At 37.4% G+C, this 27,833-nt stretch overlaps 1 protein-coding gene across 1 annotated transcript; it reads right to left on the bottom strand.

Annotated features, from left to right (window-relative positions):
- Window positions 1-281: 281 nt before the first annotated feature.
- lpar3 (lysophosphatidic acid receptor 3) lies at window positions 282-21,754 on the bottom strand. Its single transcript, XM_030133271.1, has 3 exons — window positions 21,599-21,754; window positions 16,016-16,771; window positions 282-1,518 (listed from the first exon to the last, which is right to left on the bottom strand). The coding sequence occupies exons 2-3, from the start codon at window positions 16,755-16,757 to the stop codon at window positions 1,193-1,195; spliced, it is 1,068 nt and encodes a 355-aa protein (XP_029989131.1). The 5' UTR covers window positions 16,758-16,771; window positions 21,599-21,754; the 3' UTR covers window positions 282-1,192.
- Between the last annotated feature and the right edge of the window lie 6,079 nt (window positions 21,755-27,833).

Here is a 27,833-nt window from a genome sequence, read left to right as displayed (position 1 = left end):
AGTTGTCAAATTAGAGCTATTGGAACTAGACATAAACCAATTAACCAGTGCAGAGCACAGATTTTACACACTATCTGTTGCTGCAGAAGTTCGTATTAATAAGCTTCTAATGCAACACCTGACTTAAAGGGAAGATACCGGCACAAAAGATAAAACTTCCCTTCTCTAGATTTTTTGCAGTTGTAGTTAGACATTTGGATCCTCATAGGGCTGCACGATGTGGTGGAAAAAATCATAATGCAATTTGAGTCCACTTGTTCGGCTATAAAGACAATATGCACTCCATTTTTACTCATTTATTAAAGTCAAGTCAAACATACAAACTTAAATTAGCATTAAAAAAACAAGAACTTAAAAAAATGCAATTACAGAATTGCTGATACTGCAGCTAATAGTTTGATTAACTGTGCAGCCCTAGTTCCACATTTATTGATTAAATATATGACTTAGATGTTCAGTTCAAGATTTATCCAGTCTTTAATAAAGTGAAACATATTTGATTTTTGACATGTATAATGTCTTTGCAATGTCAAAAGTTTTGGCCAAATGGAACATGATAGCTGCATATCTATCCACCTTATCCTACCCTCACTCACTGTCTTTATTATGTCCGCCACTAACAGTCAGTCAACCTTTGGAACATCACTTACTGTGGGTCTTCAAGGCCCACATGATAGCATTTGTAGATACATTTAACCACGGAGAAACAATTCCTAAAATCAACATTATATCCAACAGTATCACGGTCATTAAGATAAAAAGGGTATCTGTGGTGTGCGACCACAGGAAACACTGCACAGTCTGAAGAACAGCCTCAACATGTCTGTGTCTAATATCAGATAACAAGCTTCAAAGAATTTATTTCTTGTGACACTTTTTGCTGTTTTGAACCAGTGGAGCATGGTGTAATCCATGGTTAAATAACCCACAGTGATGTAATGAGGAGGAAAAAAAACCCCGATCAGAACAGGTAACTCAGGTATTAAATGTCTGAAAAATCACGTCCATTTGGTGAAGTGTGTAGTGCATGAGTGTCTTTTATCTCCATCTAACCTGGATTCAATTTCCCACTCTTATCTGTGGACAACAGATGCAACTTCCGTGAGCAGCGCCTGCCTCTTCTTTCAAGTCAGCTCCAAACTGTACCTTCATGAGGTTCATCCAGTCAAACACACATTGTCCAATTTGCATTTCATGTCTTGAGTATGTCCTGGTCCTCATTTTTGGTCTCCTCTGACGGGGGCTGACTGGTGCCTGTATCCTGACCCGAGCTGAGGGGTCTGGCGTTCGCCTTGGTGGAGCGTTGCCTTCGGGTGCCGTTGCCGATGCAGCGTATGAGGTTCTTGATGGTCGTCCACATTTCATCGTCCTTGTAGGAGTAGATGCAGGGGTTCATGACGGAGTTGAGCACGGCCAGGAGCAGCAGCCAGCGTTTGAGTTTCATCACTTTACAGGAGGTGCAGAGGCCGTCCACCAGGAGGACCACCAGGCCGGGGGTCCAGCAGAAAACAAAGGCCCCTTCAGAAGAAAATACAGCACAGAAGATACAGTTATTTTCACATGCATCGTTTCTTTGTGCACATTCGAGTGAGAAAATAACCAGTGACTTTGAGCCCGCAAGTCACGACTTCAAACTATGACTCATGACTGTAGCGTTCCAGGCAAGTCACACCAAACTGCCTGAGCGCAAGGAATAGTGGTAGCTAGATGTAAACAAACCAGCATGGTGGACCGTACGTTATGCTCATTTACAATCATTTCTATCACCAAAGGTGCTTGTTCTTTGTTTATTTGAGGGAAACAGAGGAGTAAAAACGGCGCATAAGGCAAGAGAAGCTGTTCTACCTTTTATGTTATGTTATTTGTATATTTGGATACGTATTTGGTATTAATTTATTAATGCACTCAATGGACTGAAAACTAGCTAACACTACAGTAGCTGCTGATTATGCAGAACATTTGTGGATAAATAACGTCAGAGCAATACCTTGTTTTAATAAACAATATGCATAAACACTGTATCCATGGGGGCCATCATTGTTGTTTCATGGGCTATGTGACATCAAAGCTCAGAACCGGGAGTACATCGATCTAGTACGAGTTCACAGGTGGGAAGTCACGGGTTTGACTGCAATTCCAGTGCATTTTCACCGGTAGAAGGTTGGAAATACACGAGTCATGGGTTGCCTGGAAAGTAGCATTATTCATGAATCTACTGACTTCACTAAACAAAAAACAGGGCTGAACACTGAAAACACTCAAAGACAGTAATAGGTGGGCAATTATTGACGTTTATGAACTCATATTTGGGCCATTTTATTAAAAAAAAAAAAAAAAAAAAAACAGATAAAGAAGGACGAGGATGTTATATTTGAATAAATGAAAGTCAAAAATGAACCAAAAAAATTTCAGATATTCCTGGAGATTAAAACAATCTGTCTGCAGTTTATAGTTAATATATTATTTTAAGTCATTGCCCTGTGTATTGCGTTATATCATTTAATATATAACTAATATTTTGACCTTTGGCTTCTCTTTGTTCTGTGTATGCTGCTACCAATAATTTCCCATATTCATAAAGTATTTGCGATTGTAATTCTTAAGTGGTAAAATAATGGGCGGGGGGGGGGGGTCATGCTCCTTGATTATGCAGCCAAAATGTGCACAAAAAGACATTGTCTGAGATTAAAGTCAGAATGCCATGTTTGATATAAAAAAAGAATATAAAGTCAGTATAAAGATGAAGTGTGAGATCAGGATTTGCATCACCAATAACATTTTTTTGTTCAGTACAGAAACTACTACAGATACAGAGAAACTTCATTCATCTCCTGGGGAAGTATATTTTTCCATCACCTCAGGAAAAAAAAAAAGAAAACAAAACTAAACTAAAATGAATCTCTCAGTTATCAGACCAAAAATGAAGGATGTTCTGTGCTATTCCTGCAGAGGAATTGTCCACTGCTTCTCTGATTGGTCAGAATGGGATGAAACAGGGCCTTCTTAACAGCGTTATGGGCCCCCGGGCAAAGCAGTGTACTGGGGCCCCTACGACAACTACTCACAGGATTTATTATTAGCTTTAAGTCAGTGGTCTTCAGGATGTTATTTTTCATGCACATCAGTGAAAGATGGTTCAGACGATGCTGCCCCACTGTGCTACAAACCTGATTTTTTTAATAAGTTTCAGTCTTGAAAAAGAATGTTCTCCTGTTCAGTTGAACACCACCACACACATAAGACTATGAGTGTAATTTCAACATTTGGGAATACAGATTTCAAATTGTCAGAAATTATTTTTCTGTAAAAATTCAAATACAAAATAAAAAATAAAAAAAAATCTCTACAAATTTTTTTTTTTTTTTTTTTTTTTTTTTTAATTGTAGCACAAAAAAGTCTGTAAAAAAAATAAAAAATTGAAAATTTCTAGTACAAAATAAAACCAATCTTTATAAAAACTAATGGAAAATTTTGAGTTCAAACAAACAAAAATGTAAAAATAATTGGAAAAAAGCAGAAAAGAACTTAAATTAGCAATTAGTGAAATAACTATACACCTTTGATTGGTACGTATCATATATGATACAAGGTGCATTAAAGGGTTAACATACCCAGATTAGCATGGGGCCCCTATGCTTGTGGGGCCCACGGGCAAGTGCCTATTAGCCCCATCTATTAAGACGGCCCTGGGATGAAGAGGACCATGTACTCTGAACACACCAGATGATGACACACACCTTCTCCTATATTCACCCCAATAAAACCAACCTCCACAAACACCAGGAAAACAAACTCAACACTATCCCTCTGATTCACCCAGGACGTGACCAACGACACCATTCAAGATGCAACAAGAGTGAATCCCCCCAGGAATACATCTGCAATCACCACAAGAAAGAACTTTTGCTTTTTTGCAGGCTTTTCAAGGACACATCCGCAAACAGTCAATAGAAAATAAAAACACTCTGTGGAATTCACAACAGAACAACCTAAACTGTCCAGTATGGAGAACTGAAGGTCTGCCACTGTCAGTCGTGTCCCGTGGGACCTTTGTTTTGGAGAAAAAACAAAACAAAAACAGTATTATACCCAACGATGAGACACAAGTTGCTTTTGTTTTGTTTTTTTGTTTGTTTTTTTTTTTATCCTTTTTTAATTATGCCATCATTTACACAATATTTGTCAGTTTAACAGATAATTTTACAGTTAAAGTTACAGTTTGTGGTAAAACTGTTAGTAACACACTGTGAAAATACAGAAACAGAATGACTACACCTGAAAGTCACAGCACTGTAAAATAAATGTATTGTTATAACTTCAAAATGTGGGTGAAAGGGCTGCCTTAAATTTGTACGTCAAATGTGACGTTCTCTCAATGAAATATGTATATGTGTGTATGTCTTTGTTGTTTGAACACAGATTTGTTAGTTGAACTCTTAGGACAGTTGTTTGAACTTAAAACATGTCATCAGTGTAGACACCAGTTTTCTAGTTTGGTTGATTGACATCTGTGATTTGACCTGACCAATCACAGCTGGAGTTGGACTCAAACTCAGGACCTTCTTGCTGTGATGCGTCTGTACTAACCACTGCACCACCGGGTCCTGTTTAAGAGTAAGGCATAACCTTCTACCTTTATTTCTAGAGGTTTAATTTTTTTATTTCTTTTCAAGTGGTTATCTCACCTAATCATTTAAAAGCTGACCAAAACACCACTGAAAGTGTTTTGAAATTTGTTTTCATCATGAAAATCTTTTTTGCTTCCATAATTGCATACAATGGAAATGCATACAGATGAGGCAATTTATTAAACAAAACAAATGGGTAATGTGCGTTTTAAAATGTATTCCCAGATTCAAAATGAGTTGCAAAAGAGCGATGATAAATTCACAACCGAAAAAGGCACCTGTCAATTTGTCTGTGATGCATTTGGCCAATATGTCAACAAAACATGATGCTGCTGGTTTGACTCCGCCCACTCTCATGAACTATCACTGAAGTTAAGTCGACAGAATTCACTGTTAGTTAAACAAGGATTTTCAAATTAAGATTTTTTTTTTTCATAGTAAGACCTTTTTAACTTGTATTTTTGTTTTCTCAAAAGTCAAGTAATCAGTTGCTTTTCTAACAGAATAATATGTTACCAGAATAAATGGGCCAAATCTATTTTAGAGTGTGTCATTATCATTGTCTCACTCCACAATCTGTTCAGAGTCTGAAGACGTCTCTGCACCTTCAACATAATGATTTTCATCTTCTTTAATATTTCTTCACCTCACTCTTTAAGAATGAGGTAAAATATGTTGAGGTAACGACTATTCTGATTTGGGTACGGGTGATGTGTGTCCCACTGAGCTTTTTCCACACTAAACTGAATGTTACTTTAGGACAAACAGTGGCTTTCTTTATTGTAAAATTATCTTTTAAATTGACAAACATGTGTGGAAATAGTGGGACAATTCAAAGGGAATCAAAGACTTACTTGTTTCTAACCATTAACCACCATTCATACTTTTTCCAGACTTTGGCTCTAAACAGAAAAACACAAAACACTATAAACTCAGAGCATTTTTTCCTCATAAATTTGTGACTACAGTCACAGCCAAAAGTTTTGACAGTGGCACAAAAAGATTCTTTTCTTAAATGCAATTTAGTTGGAAATAAAACACTTTGAAAATTATAAAATGCTTTAAACTAATTCAATTCTTCACTGTACATCAGAAACATACAGAAAAGTCTTTATTTAAAAAATAAAAAATAAAAAATGAAGCAACAAAACTGGTCACAACTGTTCATAACATCAGAAAATATAATGATGATGATGATGATGATATTACAAATTTACAAAATTAATTGAAGAGAATATACAGTATTTGTATAAGTCTCAATCTTATAGAAAACACTGCTTATTGCCTCCTTCCAGACTTCTTAAAAGCTTCTTTCTTTTTAGATCAGATAAAAGCATTTGCCAATTCCTCTATTATGAAACACCGGGCATGTAAAGTTGTGAAATAACAGCATTATTCACCTTTCAAGCCTGATAACTTGGCATTCTGCTGAATTTAGCAGGTCAGTACCTGAATCACGAATCCACTGTAGTGTGTAATATTTGTGTTTGGTAAGTAATATGTTTAAGTCACAGGACACAAACGCTTAAAACAAGTTTGGGCACAAAATGGAGGTACTTAGGAAACAACAAGCAGCAACTTGTCTATACTAGCATCTCCTCAGCTTCAATACATCTGTGAACAACAAAAGCTGGTCTGTACAGTTCACAAATGAATGGAGTGAGGGTGGGGGGGTGCGGGTGATGAGGACCTCTATTCTACTGATTCTACTCTGTGTGGTGTAAATGCTACTGAAATATGTTAAATGTGTTTTCACATGAAAACATTTTTGCACATTGGTGAAAATTTCCACCTCCTTTTGATGCACAGTGAACTCAAACTGAAATGGAAATCCACCGGCAGGAACAGTTACATGTTCTGCATAAAAAAATAACTTTTTTTCCCATTTTATCCAAGAAAAGGAATAAACTGGGTACATGTTTCAAAACGCACATATTTCAAACATGTCATTTTTCCTGAGACAGTCATTTATAAGCAAACAGTTTTTAAAAAGCACATTTAGAATGAAAACAAAGTCAAAACCTGCATTTTGTATTATTTAAAGTTAAACACCCCTCAACAAATAGGGTCCTTGGTATCTAAAGTACACAACAAAGGTTTGATTCAGGTATTTATGCCACAGATCTTAGACTGATAAGAACTGAACTTTAATATCTGGTTCCACTGCAGAGGTACTTCTATATCACTTTAAAACATGGTTTTCAAAAAGCAGTTTCATCCCATTTTTTGACTCTTTCCTCTTGCTATTGCAAAGAAAGTTGTACTGGTAAGAAGTGAAACCTAATAGTTTATTCCAGTGTTAGGGAGACTTAAACTACATGTAGTTGAACTACATTTTGCTATAACTTGCTGGTAGTTAAACTACATTCACATTTTGTGCCATGTCAAGTAGTTCAAGTACTTTTTGGGTAATTTTTTTTGTAGTTTAACTCAATTTGCAAACTACAATTTTGGGCAACAACATTAAATTAAGGGTTTTTTAAATTTATTTTTTGTAATATACACTGGATATCACCAATGAACACAGACAGTCCCTTTTTCTTTCATCCTGAACATCTTTGAAGCCATGATCATATCATGACATCACAGCCAACGCTGCCTCTGATTGGCTTGCCCTGGCAGCACTCGAATGCGTCGCAGATGTGTAATCATTACTAACGTTGTGTTGTTGTCACCACCATGGACAAATCTCCCGCTAGCCCCACCCCCAATAGCAACGTGCAGTCCCAACCATGGCCATATTTAAATGAATACATGACAGTGGATGTCGATGCTTCTTCAGACTCGACCCATTTTCACTTCTGAGCTGTGTAAGAAAAAAAGTAGCTCCTAAAACTACTTTTTCTAGCTGTAGTTTTACAAACTACATTTCTCCAGGAGAACAAATGTAGTTTGTTTGAACTACTGCCATGCTGAACTACTTGTAGTTTTACAAGCTATGCTTGCACAGTAGCTTCCCCAACACTGGTTTATTCCATGCTACACTTCTGTCACATTGGACTGAAAACAGTTACCAACAAGAAAAGCACTCAGAGAGCGCAGACCTCCGCCAAGACAGATCTGCCTCCCTTGTGTGTTTGTTTGTTTGTTTGTTAGCAAGATAACTCAAAAAGTTACGGACAGATTTGGATGAAATTTTTAGGAAATGTTGATACTGGCAAAAGGAAGAAAGAATTTCATTTTGGTGGTGATTGGGGGTGGGGGTGGGGTGGGGGGCTTGCAAACAAACACACGCGCATGCACACAAAGCAAAGTGATCACAATACCTCCTGGTGGAGGTAAAAAGGTACCAGAGTTTTACTTCTTTGCTCCTAAGCTCTTTGGTTACGTGACATTGACATTTAAATTAATATTTATGTTTAAAATTGTACAAATAAAGTAAATAATACATAAATAATAATAATAATAAATGTGAATAGTTATTTAAAAAACAGTATTCATTACTTTACCAGAACTGCCAACAGGTAAAACCCGTCCAAACCTATTTTTCATTATCACATTATCATTATTATCATTATTATCATTATCATGATTATTATTATTATTATTATTAGTAGTAGTAGTAGTAGTAGTAGTAGTAGTAGTAGTAGTAGTAGTAGTAGTAGTAGTAGTAGTAGTAGTACATTGTTAGGTTTCAATTAAAACACTCAACTTCCCTTGTTTTTGACTTCTCCTAATAACTGAGTTTACAAGATGAATCCAAGTTAAAAAAATATGAGCATTTATACCAATAACCTCCACCTGGTAAAATTTACCCCAATATAGATGTATTGACTTTTGACCACGTATGTTTAAACATTCTTAGTTCTCAGGAAATATTTGTTCTTGTGTAATCCAAAAACATGTTAAGTCATTTACAACAATTATCAGTGTGACAGATTTATGGCATATGTATATACACAGATATTTTCTCCTAATACCTATTTTCGCAGTCATATTACACTAATCTATACTGATGATTAATTATTTAACTAGACAAAACACAGGATTAAAAAAACTCATTATTTGAATTGCAACTTTCCTTTGGGAAGATAATTACCTCCGCCAGGAGGTATTGTGATCACTTTGCTTTGAGCGTTTGTTTGTTTGTTTATTAGCAACTTTATGGGAAAACTATTACAACCATCTTTACCAAATTGTACCCACAGATAGGCCTAGGCCCTGGGACCAACCCATTAAATTTTGGGCCTAGTAGGCCAAAGTTCAAGGTCACAGCAAGGTCACAAAATCTCAAATTTTCTTATCTCTCATCATTGAGCAGTTTTCAAAAATTCATAAAAAATTAAAAACGACGCCAATTAGCCTCCAATTTGATCCACCCGTAGCTTATAACAATATCTTGTATCTGGCACAAAATTGTCCACATCCACTGTGGAATGTGGACTCTGTGGATATTTCCATTTAACATTGAAAATCCCATTTACAACACATTTTCATAATAACTCAACAAATATTGATAGGAATTTAGTAGAATTTGACATACACATGACTGGTACCAAGCTTCAACTTTTTCTGCTGTATGAAACAACCTTGAAACTGTTTAATTTAAAAAGAAATAGTCGATCCACGCATGCACACTGTTCGGGGTGCTTGACGGAGGTTTGCGTTCTCTAAACACTTGTTACTTAATGCAAAGACAGAGGACATCAGTGGTACCTACCCGGAGCCATGATAGAAGCACTTATATACATATTTATTCTTCAAGTAAAATTAAACATGAAGTCTAATCAAATGCACATTGAAGGGCCTTAAATATTGTATTGTGTGACTGTAACGTGTGTTGAGATGCAAGACACATTTCAGACCTAACCTGACAGTAAGATATTATGTTCAAATATTTAATTACATTGAATTGCAGGTTGACCCACATGTATGCTTTTTATTCTATTGCAGCTCCCCACCCTCAAGGAATAGGTCTTTGTGGACAACCAAAGCTGAGCTTTTTCATGTCACTCTGGTTATAACAGAGCAATGTGTTGCATTATTTGCGTCTCTGAACTGGTTTGTCCAGTTGCCGGTGCCGCTGAGTGGATTACATTTCACTTGGAACACGTTAGTTAATGGGCGTCTTGTCTCGTCAAGTCTACAGTCAGTCCATGGAGCTGAGTCCCTTGTCATTCTTGATATTTCCTTCCTGTTTTTGTTTTTATTTCCTTAAATATGAGTTATTGTTTAGGCAACGGAGAGGTCATACATTGAACAGTTAAATTCTGCCTCTTCTTTGGGTTGTTGATTAAAAACTCATGGCAATGTAAACTAAAGCTGACCCTTAGCTGCACAGTGGGAACTCTGCATCTGAAAGCAATTCAGAAAGTCCTCAAGTATAGGTTCTTCTTCCTTTTCTCTTTCTCTTTTTTTTGGGATGGGTGGAGAGGAGGGGACGTTCATTGAAGGCCAATGTGGTGGATGCTCCTCCACACAGGCTGAGCAGCGGTATCCTTGCAGGAAGAGATAATTACACAGCAGTCTGGAATAAAGTGTGTACAGAGGCAGAAGGCACAGCACAGCTCCTCAGATACATATTCAGCCATGTGGCCAGGCAAGCACAGCGCCCAGGCACACAAAGAACAATGGCAGCCTGTTATCCTGCATGGCAGCTGCTTAAAATCATGATAACCTCTAGTCCAGGGGTGTCAAACATGAGGCCTAAGGGCCAAAACCGGCCCAGCAAAGGGTCCAGTCTGGCCCGCAAGATGAAAGTGCAAAAATTACACTGAAGATATTAACAATCAAGGGAGTTGAACTCATTTTAGTTCAGGGTCCACATACAGACCAGTGTGATCTCAAGTAAAATAATATCATAATAACCTATAAGTAATGGCTCCAAATTTTCTCCTTAGTTTAATGTGAAAAAAAAAAAAATCCATTATATATTACATTATGCTTAGAAATAATGACAACTCCAATTTTTTCTCTTTGTTTTGGTGCAAAAAACTCCATTAAATTATGAAAATATCCACATTAACAAACTATCCTTTAAGAATAAAACTTGAACAACCCGAACAAATATATGAAAGTCAAGTGGAGTTTTAATAATATTCTGCCTGTTACTAAATGTTTTGTGCCTTTGTTGATCTGGTTCATATTGCACATGTACAAATAATAAGTTGAAGCAGAACAATATTATTAAAATTATTTTTCTCAAGAAATTTCAAGAAGTTTTTTCAGGTTATTCACATCTTTTTTGTTTGTATAATTTGCAAATGTAAACATTTTTGTAATTTAATGTTATTTTTTGCACTAAAACAAAGTGAAAAATTTGGAGTTGTCATTATTTATAGGCTATTACGCTATTATTTTACTGGTTCGGCCCACTGAAGATCAAATTGGGCTGAATGTAGCCCCTGAGCTAAAATGAGTTTGACAACCCCCCTCTTGTCTTCTTCTAGACGAGTGTATGAAGAGCATCTCAAAAACACACATTCAGATGAAGTTAATCTGCAGAGTTGTTTTATATGTGATCTGCCTAATTCTAAATCTTTGAGAATAGGACTGGGTGATATGACCAAAAATAAATGTCAAATCATCTTTTTTTTCTCTTTTGTTTAAAGGATGATTTGTGTACTTTGAAACCAGATGTTATTAGTAGTTTTAAACTGTAGTATAAGACACAATAATTGTACAATGAGATGCAACAAGAAGAAAATAACATAAAAAGTGCAACAAAATGTGACAAAATGAAAAAGACATAAAAGACAAAACCAAATGAAAATGACACAAGATGAAGTCCATGATGGCACATGAGACAAACAATGTCATGAAAGGAAAATGATGTAAAAGATGTAATATGATGTAACAGGATCATAACAGTTGTAACCTCTGCTTAGGAAATGTACTCATAGACTAGGTCTGGACAATTTGGGATCATATGACAATCTTTTGAGGTAAAAAAAAAAAAAAAAAAATCACGATCTGTGATCCAGAGACCATGTATAATCCTAGTGGTTCTGTTGGGTAACTTACGTTATACCCTGTTGTCAAGTACACGTTGTAGAGTACTAAATCACTGTTCCGTCAGTCAGACATGGTCAGACACATGTTTCCTCCTTCATGGGCTGTTCCAGCACCGGTGCTGACCTAGACTGGTTGTACTATTCAGTTAGCTGGACTGAGATGGAGTGGTCACTGACCCTGTGCAGCAGACACCAGTCTAAGATGACACATTAGCAGTCAGTGCTGGGTCGTGTCTCTAGGACAATGGCGGAGTGTAAAGCTTACAGCTGCACAAACAACAAGCACCAACACTTACTTTAACTCAATCTGTCTCACTGACTGCTGCTTGTTTACTTGAACTGATCACCTGGAATCAACGACAGGTACGTCACTTACAGCCAACAATGGCTGCTCCCCATAGATTCTGCCGCCACCCCTAATTCACATAATAAAAAGGTCCAGTGTGGTGCATTTATGATGAGTTTTTACTGAATTTACGCCTCTCTTACTTATAAGTGAAACACAAAGCACAGTTTATGTCGTAAACATGACCAGTACAGGTACACTTTAATGAGGTATTCTGTTGCAAATCCTGAATAAAAAGATCCAGTCAAGGATAATGAAATCCTTCATCTATGGTGGAAATACACAAGTCAAACAAAGGTTCAGGTATGTTCTTTTACCGACAGGTGACCAATAAAGTTACCTGATGAAAAAAATATCTGAATTTATTAAGCAATTCTACTGCACTGATATCTTCTCTTGTGTTTCTGTTTTATATATTTAACTTGCATCTTTTGGATTTTTGTAACAGTACACAGAATACATGCGCCTCATATTTTTAAGTCGTATTTTTCCACCCTATTGCTGCATAGGTATGCATAGCTAAGGCCAATGAGCAAAAAGCTAAAATAGAACAAATACATTTACTTCACATACAGAAGGGAAAAAAGACAATACTGCATATTACGTTAGAAACACTGTCCTTTGTCTGTTTAAAGCAGGAAAGCAGTTTATGTTCATACGCTTATGGTTCTACTTTGTATCAGGAAAAGCTAGATTATTTTCTGCATGTTCAGCAACAACTCAGTAAAGTTCCTGGACTTTGCGACCAACTGCATAAAGACAGACAGGTGTTCACATAAACTACTTTCACCTTCCTTTTGTGGGAGAATGTGAAATACAATACAGATTATCACCCGTGGGAAAAACACTATTACGATCATACTTTAGATTTTTTTTTTTTTTCTTTTTTGTTATAATCAAATTTTAGATTTACTGAAACCATTGGTAAAATGTTGCAGGATTTACTTAAGATTTAACTCAATAATCTAAGCACATTTTTATCACCATTTAAGAGGTTTAAATCTATTCAATAATATCAAAGGCCACTTTGCTGACATAGTTTTACTTCCTTCCACATCTCTCATTGTTTGCAAGGTTTACATACTGGACTGTGCAAAACTCTTAGGCCACCTTTAGCTTTGTTGTTTTAGCAGGGTTGAAAAGATTAAACATATTTCTTTTCTCATCTTTTCTTCACATACAACAGGAAAATACAGGAAATATGTGCACGGCCTTAAAAGACACAAAAAAAACTAAACTAAATGAGTTATAAAGGTTGAAGTCACTATTAAATATGACCTCTGACCCCATGATGAGAAGCAGCACAACCTGACGTGTTGAATGAAACCTGGTATAAAACATCAGAAAATTCATGAAATAAATCTTTATATTGTCTGAACAAAAGGCTTAAAGACATGTTAAGTACAAAAGGAAATCACACTATATGCAACCACTTTGGTTTATAGAAGCTTTTTTTCCCTGAAACTTTTGTTTTTACTGTTGTTCATACTTTCCATATATCCAGATTGTACTGTATTGTATTATTATTGCTGTATTTTAATACAGAAACTGAGAAATGCATATGTGTGGTCATTAGAACTTTACTCAACCAGCAAACCTAACGTTAGACTAGGACTTTTGCATAGTACTGTGAATATATTTAACTCATAAAAACAATGCAATATATGGAAACTACTTTATACAATAACTTTTTAGACATTCATTTAAAGGGGTCATATTTAGCTAAACCCATTTGTATTAGTCTGTGGTTCATTTATTTGTGTATTTGGACCCTAATAGTTCATACAGTTTGAATTTGAATCCTGCAGGTGCTGCAAAACTATCTTTCATTTGGGCAAAAATTGAGTGGATTTCTACAACCTGTTTCAATTCCTTCTTAATTTGTTCCATTTTCTAACTAGCTACGTCATGACATTTGTACATATAAGGTCAAAACTTCCAACGAATATTTCTCAGAGTATGACATAATTGTTTATCAGCAGCAGCAGTTGTAGTCCATACTGAAAATATGTCCAAACTTCCAGATTATTACCTAAAATGTTCAGTTGCTGGTTGTATTAACAAAACATAAGTGGCTGAACAGGACAGACTGCGTAACCTGGAGGGGGCGGGGCCTGAAGTGGCTCATGTGCATTTAAAGGGCCAGCGCTCAAAATCACCTTTCTGGTGTCATTACTCAGAAATAAGGTTAAAGATGGACCTGTGGAGTTGAATTAATGAAGAATTCATACCCAAGCAGAGCATGTACAGTTTATGTAGAACACAGGGAAATGTTTTAAAATGCATAATTCCATTTAAAAAAGCAAAATATCACTCCTTTATTGTCCCATTCTGGTAATTCAGTGGCTTTGATTTAATCCAAAATAAAGAGATGTAGTGAAGCAGAGGGTTTTTGACAAAACAAATTATATTGAACTAGAGGTTCTAGTTGTAAGAGCACATGGCTGTCTAACAGGACTGTTTTAGCCAATGTGATATCATGACATGTAAATATACATGCCACTTTTAATTGGTGTGTTATCTGTATGCATTATGAGCTTTACGCGTTATTAGCCCCCTGTCCAACCTGAATCGATGCATCAAATACCACGCACTGAGGTTTAGCGGTTAAGGTAATGTGAACCGGAGATCTTGGCGTAAAGTGACACGCAATTAAATGGCGCTGAATAACACACCAAAGGTCAAAAATAGCACGCCAAATGCCATAAGGACTGGCATGACTTACAACGCCATTTCATGAGATCAATCTTGTTTTAGCAACACAGAACAAAACGAAATCTACGTAAGAAACTAACAAGATGTAAAAGAAAGTCCAGCCACAAAGAAAATGTGTAAAAGACAACACAAATTTAAGAAGACAAAAAAAGAAGGTGAAACAGCCATGAAAAAAATGGAACAAAAATTGTACAATTCAAAACAAGACAAAAACATTCGAAAAGTGCAGAAATACAAAAATGAAGACAAAGCTGACACAATGAAAAGGAGGAAAGAAAATGCAAAAATGAATTTAAAAAATTGCAAGACGACATAACACAAAAATTATGTAAAAGTCATACGAGGGCAAAATCTCTTATTTAAAATCATTTTAAAAATCCAGATGAAAATGGCATAAAGAATGTAGCAAGTATCAAAATGTTATAAAAGACAAAAAATGAAAACACTGTGAAATACGTATAGAATGCATAACAAAAATGTTGTGAAACTCGCACCAAGACAACAACAACGTAAAACAAATGATGCAATAAAAAAAAAAAAAATTGAAAACAAAGTTGAAAAAAAATAAATAAATAAAACAAAACTTCAATACAGAGTAAAGCCACTGTCGGCTGCATCCAATAATATGATCTTTCTTCAGAAACAATGGGCTCTATGCACAGCCCCACTACTTCCTGAACTTCAGGTAGCTCCTTTATTTCCTGTCTTTCATTATTGGACACACTGATTAATCCAGGTGTGTCTGCTACTCCTTGCTGTGACTACTGTGGTCACACACACCTGGATTAATCAGTGTGCCCAATAATGAAAGACAGGAAATAAAGGAGCTGCCTGAAGTTCAGGAAGTAGTGGGGCTGTGCATAGAGCCCATTATCTGTCTGAGCGTTTGCACTGCTTTGTAGTTGCCTTTGCCTTCTAGACAGATATACTGAACTTTAAAATGACAGTTATGCGGACAAAGCTGGTATTAAAATTGAAAAGAAAAGCAAATGGAAAGAAAACTGAAAAGTAATAAAAAAGATAAACAGAGATAGTTCTTTGAAACCACATAATTATATGCAACAATATTTTTGCTTATTCATGTACATTTCTTTTACTTGTCATATTGATAATATTTGTCTAGTGTATATTGTACAAACTGCTGTTCTGCTTATGTTTAATAGAGGGTGTGTGTGTGTGTTAGTGTGAGTATATTTAGAGCTGTTAATTTTTTAATACATATAACATTTTGTGGTATTGATCATTTATTTCCCGCTACTTTTTTTTTTTTTATATGTATATTTGTACAAAAACTGTAACACACAACAATTTCCCCTAGGATTGATAAAGAATTCTGACTCTGATTCTGAAATCTGAAAACTGTGAACACCTACCGAGCACAACCATGACGGTCTTGATGAGTTTGATGGGCGTCCTCTTCCTGTTGATGGATCCGCTGGTGTGCGGAGTGAGTACCGACGTCTTCCTCTTGACATAGGTGTAGATCCTCATGTAGATGGCCACCATGATGAGGAAGAGCAGCAGGTTGGACGCTGACCAGAACACCACGTAGCTCCTGCTGAAGATGGGCGCCAGCTGGGAGCAGTCCTCCAGGTTACAGATGCAGTTCCAGCCCAGACTGGGCACGGCTCCCATAAAGATGGAGATGGCCCACACCAGCACGATCAGCAGCGTCACCCTCCTCTTGGTCAGGTTGCTGTGGACTTTCCAGTTCATGACAGATATGTAGCGTTCCAGGGCGATGACAAGCAAGTTGGCTAGCGATGCCGACAGACTCACATCCAGGAGGCCCTGACGAATAAAGTATCCCTTAACTGTGAGCTGCCGTGAAAGCTCACCGGTGTTAAACATCAAGTACACATACGCAATCCCCGCCAGGAAGTCTGATGCTGCCAAGTTGGCGAGGAGGTAGTAGAAGGGGTAGTGGAACCTCTTGTTGGTGATGACGGCAGCGATGACCATGGCATTGGACAGCAGGATGAAGCAGCAGAAGAGAGAGCCCACCACCTGGACCAGGATGAGCTGGGTCCGGTCCCATTTATCCACAGCCCCGCTTTTATTGTAGAAGAATCCCATGGACTCATTGTAGTGACACGCTGGGTCCTGATAGGCCATTGTACACGTTTAGTCTACAAAAAGAGATTCACAAAGACACAGAAGCTCTGATTAAAACAGAATGTGTGTTACTGATGTCTGGGTCGAGTTCAGTTCAGTCTTTCAGTCAGATGTAGATTTTCCTCGGTGTTTCCAACTCTTCAGTAGTGAAAGTATCAATTTTCTGTCCTAAAAGTTTCTAGAAGTTACAAAATGACATCATCTAATTTGCATAATTAGAAATGTTCATATAATTGTAATGAACAATGTAGGACAGAGGAACAACATTGTGTTTGAGACAAAAAGTGAGAATAAAAAGTTTCTAAATATGTTTAGAACTACAAAACTACACCTGAGTGCTGTTTTTATGGGTTTTGTTTAAATGTTTGTGTTTTTAGTGTGTTGCTGTATACAAGCCTGTCAAAGAAGAATTTCTGTCACTTGTGACAGACAATAAAATCTATCTATCTATCTATCTATCTATCTATCTATCTATCTATCTATCTATCTATCTATCTATCTATCTATCTATCTATCTATCTATCTATCTATCTATCTATCTATCTATCTATCTATCTATCTATCTATCTATCTATCTATCTATCTATCTTTGTTTTTTTTTAGTGTCCCATTTCCAAATGTCCTCCTTTATCCAGGCTGGGGGACCAAGTGAAGTGACCAAAAAGAGACACTCTGGACCAGTTACTTAGGTTAGTTATTTATGCATTGGTTTGATTGTTTAGTTTTTATCTTCATTTTCTTCAGTTTCACATTTTAAATTTTCACTCTACATTAATAGTCTAAATGGACACAAGAGAAAACTGTCAATGTGACTTTATTTTTTATTTGTTTTAGACAAACAACAATACAGGCTTTCACGTCAGAGTCTTCAAGTCTTCAATAACACTAGAAAAAGGGGATAGTCAGTCAGTGGAATCAGGTTGGCTTTACTTAAGGGGAATATAAGTATGTATTAAAGGACGGCTGTGGCTCAGGAGGTAGAGCAGGTCATCCATCCCAGTCATGTGCTGTTGTGTCCTTGGACACTTATCCACCTTACCTCCACCGTCACTCCCTCTGGGGTCTGAATGTTTGGTGGTGCTCAGAGGGGTCGTTGGCATGGACGCAGTTACAGATGGAGTTCAACCCATACAGACCCAGTGCTACTTTTATGACAGTTTCAAAATGAATTTTTCTCTCTATCTAACCTTTCTTATGTGATTTATCACCTTTTATTATATAATTTGCTCTGTATTCTGCTTTTTTCCAGTGAAAATCAGATATTTTTGTATATTTAACATCACTGATCCCGTAGCTGTTCATAAAACCTCAGATTTAAAGTTGAGGGTTATTATATCAGAAACAGAAAACTCAAGAAAAAGTGACTTTTTCATCATTCATTCATTTTCTGAACCTGCTTTATCCTCACTAGGGTCACGGGGGTCACTGGAGCCTATCCCAGCTACATAAGGGTAAAGGCGGGGTTCACCCTGGACAAGTCGCCAGTTCATCGCAGGGCTGAACATATAGAGACAAAAAAATCACTCTCACATCCACACCTATGGACAATTTAGATTAACCAATTAACCTATCCATGCATGTGTTTGGATGGTGGGAGGAAGCTGGAGTACCCGGAGAGAACCCACGCAGACATGTGGAGAACATGCAAACTCCGCACAGAAAGATACCACTCCCATCGACTGGTGTTGGAATCGAACCCAGGACCCTCTTGCTGTGAGGCACCAGTGCTAACCATTGCACCGCCGTGCCAACTTTTTCATCGATTGAACGAAAACCAGGTGTGTCCTTCCACTGTCATTGATCCAACTCCATGGGTTTTACTGGTGAATTAATGTTGTAGAAGATGATAGTGTTTCCATGGTAACTACATAGTCTCTGAACGTCCAAATGGGTCATATCTGATGACCATGAAAAGATGACAAACTGTATTTTATACCAATTATTCACATGTATAGATAGGATTAGTGGATCAACAGGTATCAAACAGTTTAGATCAGTAGACGATCTGGTTCGATGGTAAATGTTTGGATCTTTATGGGTTAACACCACCGGTGTGTGAATGTGGAGTCAATGACAAATGGATTCAGTGGAACACCTGGGAAAAAAATGCTATATTAATCCAATCCATTATAGGGATAGAAAAAATGTAATGCGATTGCTTCCAACATTGCATGGGAATAGTTTTTTCCCCTAAATTAGTCCTTGATGTTTTTATCATCTATAAAACACCTTGATATTGTATGGTAAGTTGTTGGTTCTGTTCTACCAGGTCACTCTTGGAAAAGAGGTTTCAATTCCAACAAGAAAAGCACTCGGAGAGCACAGACCTCCACCAAGACAGATCTGCCCTGCCCCCCCGATCACCACCAAAATTTAATCATTTGTTCCTTGTGCCAGTATCCACATTTCCTAAAAAATTTCATGAGAATCCACCTATGACTTCTTGAGTTATCCTGCTAACAAACAAACAAACAAATAAAGCAAAGTGATCACAATACCTCCTGGCGGAGGTAACAAGGATTTTAAGAGGTTAAATAAATGATGTACTCTTTTTTAGAATCACATACTTTTCATTTACATTTGAAACCCATGGTTCAATATGTACCATTTATGTAGGTCTGAGCATGAAGAAGACACCAAATGTACTTTATGAAGTTTTGAAGAACTCCTGTATCACACAAATGGAACATGTCCACTGTAAACTAGTACACAAAAGGCAAACAATAATGCAGAAAAATTCATAAGAATGAAGAAATGAAGCGTTTTGGACCAGCAGACCCTCACTGTAAAATATTGCACCAGAGCACAAACTAAATCTGTGCTGAGATTTTAATAGTACCAAAAGTAGAATTGGAAGATAAGACTGATGAAAAGCTTAAACTTTAATGCTCTGATATACTAAATTAGTTCACACTAATCATTTTTCAAGGCCAGATATGCTCACTCTTTTAGGAGAGATTTCAAGTTTCAAGTTTATTTGTCATGTGCGTTTAGGGTACAAGTACCATGGAAATGAAACACGGTGTGCTCTGGTTCTCTCTCTGCCCAATATTGAAAAATAAATAAATAAATCACAATAACAATCACAGCAACAATAAAAAATACTTAACAATAAATAGCACTAGCCCTCCTATTGTAATATAAAAACACTAAATAAATAAATACAATTATAAAAACTGAAAGTCAGGCTGCAGGTTCCCAGCTACCTCCTTCTAGCTGTTGCCTGAGGAAAAAAACACTGTCTCTGAAGCGAGTAGTCCGGGTTTTGATACTTTGTAAACGTTTTCCTGACGGTAGATAATAAAAGAGTCTGTGTGGGGGATGACTTGTGTCCTGTATGATGCCCAGTGCCTTTTTTCTGCTGCGGTTTGTGTAGATGTCCTGTAGTGATGGTAATAATGGTGCTCCAAGGATTTTTGATGCCGATTTTACTGTTCTGATCAGGAGTGTGTGGTCATGTGGTGTAATATTCCCAAACCATACCAGTATGACCAGTTGATAGAGAGCATAAAGATTAGACAATAATACTATCATTCATCAAACTGTGAGTGATTCAGGAGAATGAGACCACATGGACTGGACACCACACAGTCCTGACCTAAACCGCAGAGTCCAGACCTGAACCACAGAGTCCAGATCTGAACTGCAGAATCCAGACCTGAACCACAGAGTCCAGATCTGAACCATAGAGTCCAGACCTGAATCACAGAGTCCAGACCTGAACCGCAGAGTCCAGATCTGAACTGCAGAATCCAGACCTGAACCACAGAGTCCAGATCTGAACCATAGAGTCCAGACCTGAACCGCAGAGTCCAGACCTGAACCACAGAGTCCAGACCTGAACCGCAGAGTCCAGACCTGAACCGCAGAGTCCAGACCTGAACCACAGAATCCAGATCTGAACTGCAGAATCCAGACCTGAACTGCAGAGTCCAGACCTGAACCTTTACACAGTGGTCTGACTCGACAATCATCAATATAACATCTTGGCCAAATCGATGCAGCTATGGATGGAAATAAACTTTGGGTCATTTCTTGCAACACTTGAGCATAAACTAAAATACATCAGGTAAAAATATGGCATAAACGCTGCCATAAAAGTGTCCTGTACTCAAAGTTAAAGGCGGTCCAATGAAATACTGTGTGGGACTTTTGGTCAGGCTGTGTACGTCTGTCCAAGGTAGAGGATGTGACAACGACCAACCATAAGGTTCATATGAGGAGATTATTTTGTTTATTTTGGTCTACATTAATGAGTATTTTGTTCATTTATGTTGATTTAACACCATTTTTTTTATCTGAGTGAAGCTAAAATCCATACAATCAGTCCAATTGTGTTTCTTTCTGAACTTTGTTTTTTTTTTTTTCCATTTCTCTAGCAGGACTCTGAGGTCATGTGAAGTTGATCAGAGGAGACAAATGCACCTAGTCTCTACCTCTACAAAGTCCCACTTTGTCCCACATTGTCCCACACTAACATAGTCTTGTTGTCTTGTTTGAATTTGGTCAGCCTTTGTAAAAACCATATTAAACATATGCTACAAAACCAGAACGGTGACATTTAGTACAGAGGTTGCTTTCTTCCTTTACTTGAGATCCTTCTTACAAACCGCTCTTGTCCCTCCTACCTGTCTCACTGAGGACAACAATAGAAGATAAGGGAGGAGAAATTCCCACAGTGGGACAGGCTGCACATGTGGCTCACAAATACAAATATAGAATATCAGAGACAGAAGGACCTACTCTAGGCAAAATTTAAAAAAAATAAAATAAATAATAATAATTATAATTTTAAAAAAGGCACTAAAAGTTGTCCCAGACGCGCGCCCAGGTGCACTTACCTGTTGTAAGGTCCGGTGCGTCAGTGGACGAAAAGTTGCGCAATATTCCGAGTGGACTTTTCTGTAATCATCTTTTCTCGTCCTGAGTTTTTCCGCAAATCTGTGTATGAGTCTGGACAGAGGGGCGGAGGTGACAGCAGCGCAGACAGAGCACACACTGAAGACGGGAAGTTGAGCGTCTCACTTTGAGGCTCCGGTGGTGACGCGAGGGCGTGTCACACATGCGAATTCCACCGGTTCGACCGCACCACCAGGCCCGCCCCTCACCACCCACAGCCAGGGGACGCGCACAGGGGACCACGGACGAACAGGAGGTGCTCCCATACATAGACCTGACTAGAGCTACGGCTATCGATTCCTGCTATAATCAATTAATCGATCGATTATTTTCCTCGGTTCGCGTAAACGATTATTTGAATAGGCGAATTAAATAAGAAAATGCGAAAAAGACATGTCTGAAAGTGACAAACAACTTGTCCTTTATTCAAGAACCAACTGAAAAAATAACAAAAAGGATTTATAGAAAATCTATATAGAAATAATAACAATAACAACTGTATAAAAGTATAAATATTCGTATTTATATATAGAAATATCCTCCTGAAGTAAGTACACATTTTGCCTTTTTTACATTATAATATAATGTATTTATTTATTTATTTGTTTAATTTATTTAATAGGGACAGTGCATATTAATGAACATCTACAACAATTGTAGCTGTAAATATGCCAGATTGTAGCAGCAGTGCTAATTTCCATCTGTAGTCCCTAGGCAGGTGACAAGAAAGACAATTGACAAAAAGGCAAAATATTGTAAAAGACATCATAAAAAGACAGTAGACAGAAATGCAAAACATCCTAAAAACACACAGGACAACACAGTGAGGATGATCTACTTATGGTCACAGGCTTGGTTTTCCTTCATCCAATGTTTAAGTTGTGATTTGAAGGAGGCATATGATTGTGAGTCTCTTATGTTGAGCGGTAAACTGTTCCAATATTTAGTCCCAGTGACTGAAAGTGCAGTTTGTCCAAAAGTAGTACGCCTGCGTGGCACCTCACAGCCTCCTTGAGTTGTGGCCCTGGTGACCATCCCACTGACAGAGCGGGATTTGATAAAATCTGTCAAGGGAGGAGGGGCAAGTCCATGCAAGACTTTAAATATCAGGCAAGCATTTTTAAAATTCACAAAATTATTAAAATTAAGAAATTTATATTTATCTAAAACAATGCAATGGTGAAAATTAAATGGTTTTTTATCAAATATTTTTATGGCTTTTTAAAAAAGTGATTCTAAAGGTTTGAGTAATGTGCCAGCAGCAAGTGACCAGGAAGTTATGCAGTATTCAATATGAGAGAAAATCATGGAGTGTAAAAACATCTTAGCAGCATGTAGGGTCAAGAAGGGTCTGACTTGTTTAAAATTTTGTACATTAAAATTTACTGTCTTCTTCAGTCGCTTTATGTGTTGTTTAAATGTTAATGTTGGGTCTAAGGTTAATCCGAGGTACTTGAACTCACTGACCAAATCCAGTTCCACCCCATCAAGAAAGATGTTCGACTGTTTCAGTTCAGTTGGCTTTTTGGTGAACACCATGCAGACTGTTTTCTTTGTATTAAGCTGTAAACAGGATTCCTTGACCCAGTTCCACACATGGGTCATGGTAGCTGTCAAAATTCAACAAATTTGTGAAATGTACACAACAAAATACTCATTAAGTAAAACTGTGGAAATCTTGTTCCCTACAGAGGACAAAACTGCATTGCTGGGTCTCAGGAGGACATTAAAAACTGTGTTCTCGCCGGTCATCTACCACAGACCTGAGGGTTCTGTGCAGGACCGGACTGAGACTCATTTTCAGCCCTGGAGTTTCATACCTTAGACCGGCCCACTTTAGATCACGACCAATTATTATTAAAATCATGTAATTATAACCTTACATGTTAGGTCTACACACGGTTCTGCAAAGCCTGAGACAAACAGAGCAGTAGAGAGACTGATTTTTTTCACAGTAAGTCAGCCACTTGCGGTTTGTTCCATCTTTGCTATTGAAAACTTTTGCTATAGTGATATTAGGGGTTTGACGAGGATGATAAGAAAAAAATGTATGTATATCCTGTGACTGAGGGCGAGCAAAGTAATCAAAGCTAACAACAGACTCCTCTTCATCTTTCTCCTTTGTGACTAGTGGTTCAGGGTTGTGCTGCTGAGCTGCTCCTCTGTCATCAGTAGACTCTGCTCTCCCTTTCACACTTCCTCCAGTTTCCCTAGACTCGCCTGCACCTGTATCACAATAAAAAATAATATCTACAGACATTTTGACTTACTTAACCAATTAAGATATTTACACTGGCAAAATATGCAGGCTTATTTGATATTACTTTATGCTATTGCCTTTCATTTGTGGACTTTGTGTATTTACTGTCTCACTTTTAATGATAAAAATAAAATAGGTCAGGACTATGGTTTGGGTATAGAAAGTGGTTTTACTGGAACTAATGCTTGTTCACACAGTCTGTTCCAACAGCTCACCTTTTCCTTCCATCCTGACAGGAGCAATCCCCTCATCACTACTGGCTCCTGGCTCTGCTTCTGACACTAAATCACATTTTAAAAATGGTCAGAATTCTAAGCACAAATCTTCTATTTTGCAAAGCCTTGGTGTCAGTTTAGTTCATGTAGTGCTGAATCATCTTGCATCTCAGAGCACCTTTCATACTGAACAGGCCTACACCATACTCTTCATTGTAGCCTATTTATTCTAATAATCTACCCTCTATAAGCAGTCCTACCTGCCCACTCTGGACTTGTGGGCTCATGGCTGGTGTCTGCTGCTGGATCTGCTTTCTACAGTATAGAGCTGCTAACCGTATGCAAGGACATATTATGCCAAGGTGCATCTGCAAAAAAAAGGAAGAAAAACAACAGCTTGCTAGTAGAGGGGGTGGCGGCCCAGGAACAGCGGTTGCGGCTTACATGATCAACCCAGTGCTATGACTGAACACCGCCCCTCCCAAAATAAATAAATAAAATATTAAATATAAATACAAAGTGAACTCCGGCCCTTGCAGCCTAAATATTATACCGGCCTACCGGGAATTGTCCCGGTCCTCCCGATTAGCCAGTCTGGGCCTGGTTCTGTGCAGGATCATAGCTGTTCCTGGGACTGTGCTCTTTTGGACACAGATCTCTGATGTTGTTCCTGGTGTCTCCTGGAGCCATCCACTCAGCTTGGGGGTCACTGCCCCTAGTGCCCCGATCACTGGCACCACTGTTGCCTTCCCACCCCACATTTTCTCTCTCTTGCTCTCTCTCTCTCTATCTATCTATCTACACACACACCAAATATACATATTAAACACCCTAGTAAGACACAAATTAGAACAGCAGTTTGTACAATACTAGACAGTATATTATCAATGTGATTATTAAAGAAAGTTTAAATAATGTTAATGAGTCAAATGAATCAAAACTAATTTAATAGTAATGAATGACAGTTCTTTGGCATCTTTACAGATAACTGCAGTGAATCCGGACCTTGTTGTTAATATAAGGGCTGTTAATCTTAATATATCCACTGATTATGTCACCAAAGATTGGATTAATTTTAATTAATCACCATTAAATATCATTCATTTTTAATCTATATTAATTGCATTTCATTTTGCAAGAGAAAACAGACTCAAGAATCAAAGAAATATATATGCACTTAACATGTTTATTAAACACCTTCAGCAGTTTCAACAAAACAACTTGAAATAACTGTTCCATCTTGGGGTTTTTTGTCCTCATATTTCCATCTAGAGGACCAATGTGCTGTTCAGCATCTTCCATCTTTATAGGTTGGTTCTGCTGCCTGTCACTACCAGAGCAACTGCCCACATGAGCATGCGCAACGGGAACTCTAGGACAAACTGACCCAAATGCATTGGCAGAGACGTTCAGGGTCATTCTGCTGCAGATGGGTTAATCAGATTAATCATGATGATGGATTAATCTGCATTAACGCATTAATTTTGACAGCCCTAATATATATATACATGCATACATATAAAGTTACAGATTACATTTCTATAGTACTTTTCAAGGCACCCAAAATGCTTTATATTATTGATCCATTATTCATTTGCTCTCACATGCTCACTGTGGTGGTGGTAAACTACATTTACCTACGTATACATAGTCCAATGACATCTGCAAACAATCTGTGCCCTGTAGTCTTCAACACATTTGGATCCAGCTGACTAACAACTGAACACAGAACTAACATACAACTGTGTTGATCCTGGCATCATGTGTGTCACAAAAAACATCTGTGTGAAACACAACTGTGGAACCTTGATTCAAGTTGATTAATCAGTTAATCATTACAACTGTAGCCCTGAAACCAACATGCCAAATATGGCACAATGAGCATTTGCCAGAATAACTTGGATGATATAAACATCCACAATATCACTGATCAAAAACACGGGTGTATTTGACTCCTCAGTCGGATCTACCTCATACGACTTGTCATTTTCTCCTGTTGTTCAAAGCAGAAACAATACCGTTCAGTAAGAATCAAGACTGATTCATTTGTGATTTATACTAAATGAACTGTCTGCGCTAAATCAACAAAATGAACAAAGTAATCAACAAATCTAGGACTTTTCAGCTTTTTTGTCCATTGTGTCCTCCTGAAATTTCAAAATAAACCATCACTGACGCCAGTATTCACACAACAGCAGTGAATTAAAACACATGGAAATATACATTTTCTTGTGTTCACTACCAGTAAAATCTGTGGTACATTTAGAATTAAACTAGCCTTTGATCTAATCTAACTCACTGAACTGAACTAAAAAGAATGGGATATTGTCTCAATATATGGGATAAAATGGGACAAAGGATCAAAAATGCTTTGGGAAATGTTCAGGCTACACCATCTTTTGACTGACAGCTTTTCTTGTAGCAGCTATAGAGAGAAGCAGTGTCCAGTTAAATCACAGAACCTGGTAGATGCATTTTTCCGCTCTGATCAACATTAGACTTTTTCAAGACTTACAAAATTCACATTGTAGATTAACGTTTTGCACATAAAATATGTGAGTGGTCAGGGTTTAGGATGAGGAGTGAGCTGTTAAAAAATGTAAATCCTGTTGACATTAATGTATGCTATGACAGTCGTATGTCTATGATGACATTTAAACATCTTCTCTAATCTTAGAGTATAGAGCAACACAGTGGCAGAAAAACAGCAGCACTTTTGACACTTTTAGTGCATTTTGCTAAAACAGTTGAGTAGTAAAATTTTCACAGGATAGCATCAGTCTAACGTTTTACACTGATACTTATATTACTCCTTATTTTCATTAAATCTGTCTAGTTTGAGACTTGTGCCACAGTAATTAAGGTGTACTGACATGTTATTAAATCAAATTAAACACATGCAGTAAATGTACTAAAGAGAAATCTAAACAATAGTCTGTCTTCTGATTAAAATATATGATTTCCTTTGATTTTCATTTGGCTTAAGTCTGCATTGGTGTTACCACATAAGTCATGACGTTAACAGATGACTAATATAAGTGCAATGAAACCACCTCCACCTCGGGCATTAACACTGTGTGGCTGCAATTAGATGAAAGCTTCAGGGTAAAACTCAAATGAGGAGGCCTGTTCATGACAAACTTGGTGTAATCGGTTAACCTTTTTAATTTAATGTTGTTTGGGAAGAGAAGACATGCTCTTTTAAATATTTATCTCAACTTAAATAACATGTAATCACACTATGCGATGTCGTGCTCCAGCTTGTCACAACACCTGAACCTACTGGTTTTTTACGATAAAACTGAGTCATAGAGTTCTGCTCTGGTTCCAAATCCCCCTCTTATTCAGTCTCAACACATCTGTGAATGCATTGTGCAATTTTAAAACAACATGAGTAATAAATCATGCACATGTATCAAACTGTTCATCTCTGACAGTTTTGCACATTTAGCATATTATTTATCTCCGGCAGTTTTACACAATAACTCATATATTGCATATTTATGTAAATATATATTTACTTAGTAACATTCATTCATTTTCTGAACCCGCTTTATCCTCACTAGGGTCGCTTGGAGCCTATCCCAGCTACATAGGGGTGAAGGCGGGGTACACCCTGGACAAGTCGCCAGTTCATCGCAGGGCTGAACATATAGAGACAAACAATCACTCTCACATTTACACTTATGGGCAATTTAGATT

The sequence above is a fragment of the Sphaeramia orbicularis genome, chromosome 4, assembly GCF_902148855.1.
Source record: "Sphaeramia orbicularis chromosome 4, fSphaOr1.1, whole genome shotgun sequence".
Classification (NCBI taxonomy): Eukaryota; Metazoa; Chordata; class Actinopteri; order Kurtiformes; family Apogonidae; genus Sphaeramia; species Sphaeramia orbicularis.
The sequence above is the reverse complement of the archived record's forward strand: the minus strand, read 5'-3'. Positions and strand labels throughout refer to the sequence as shown.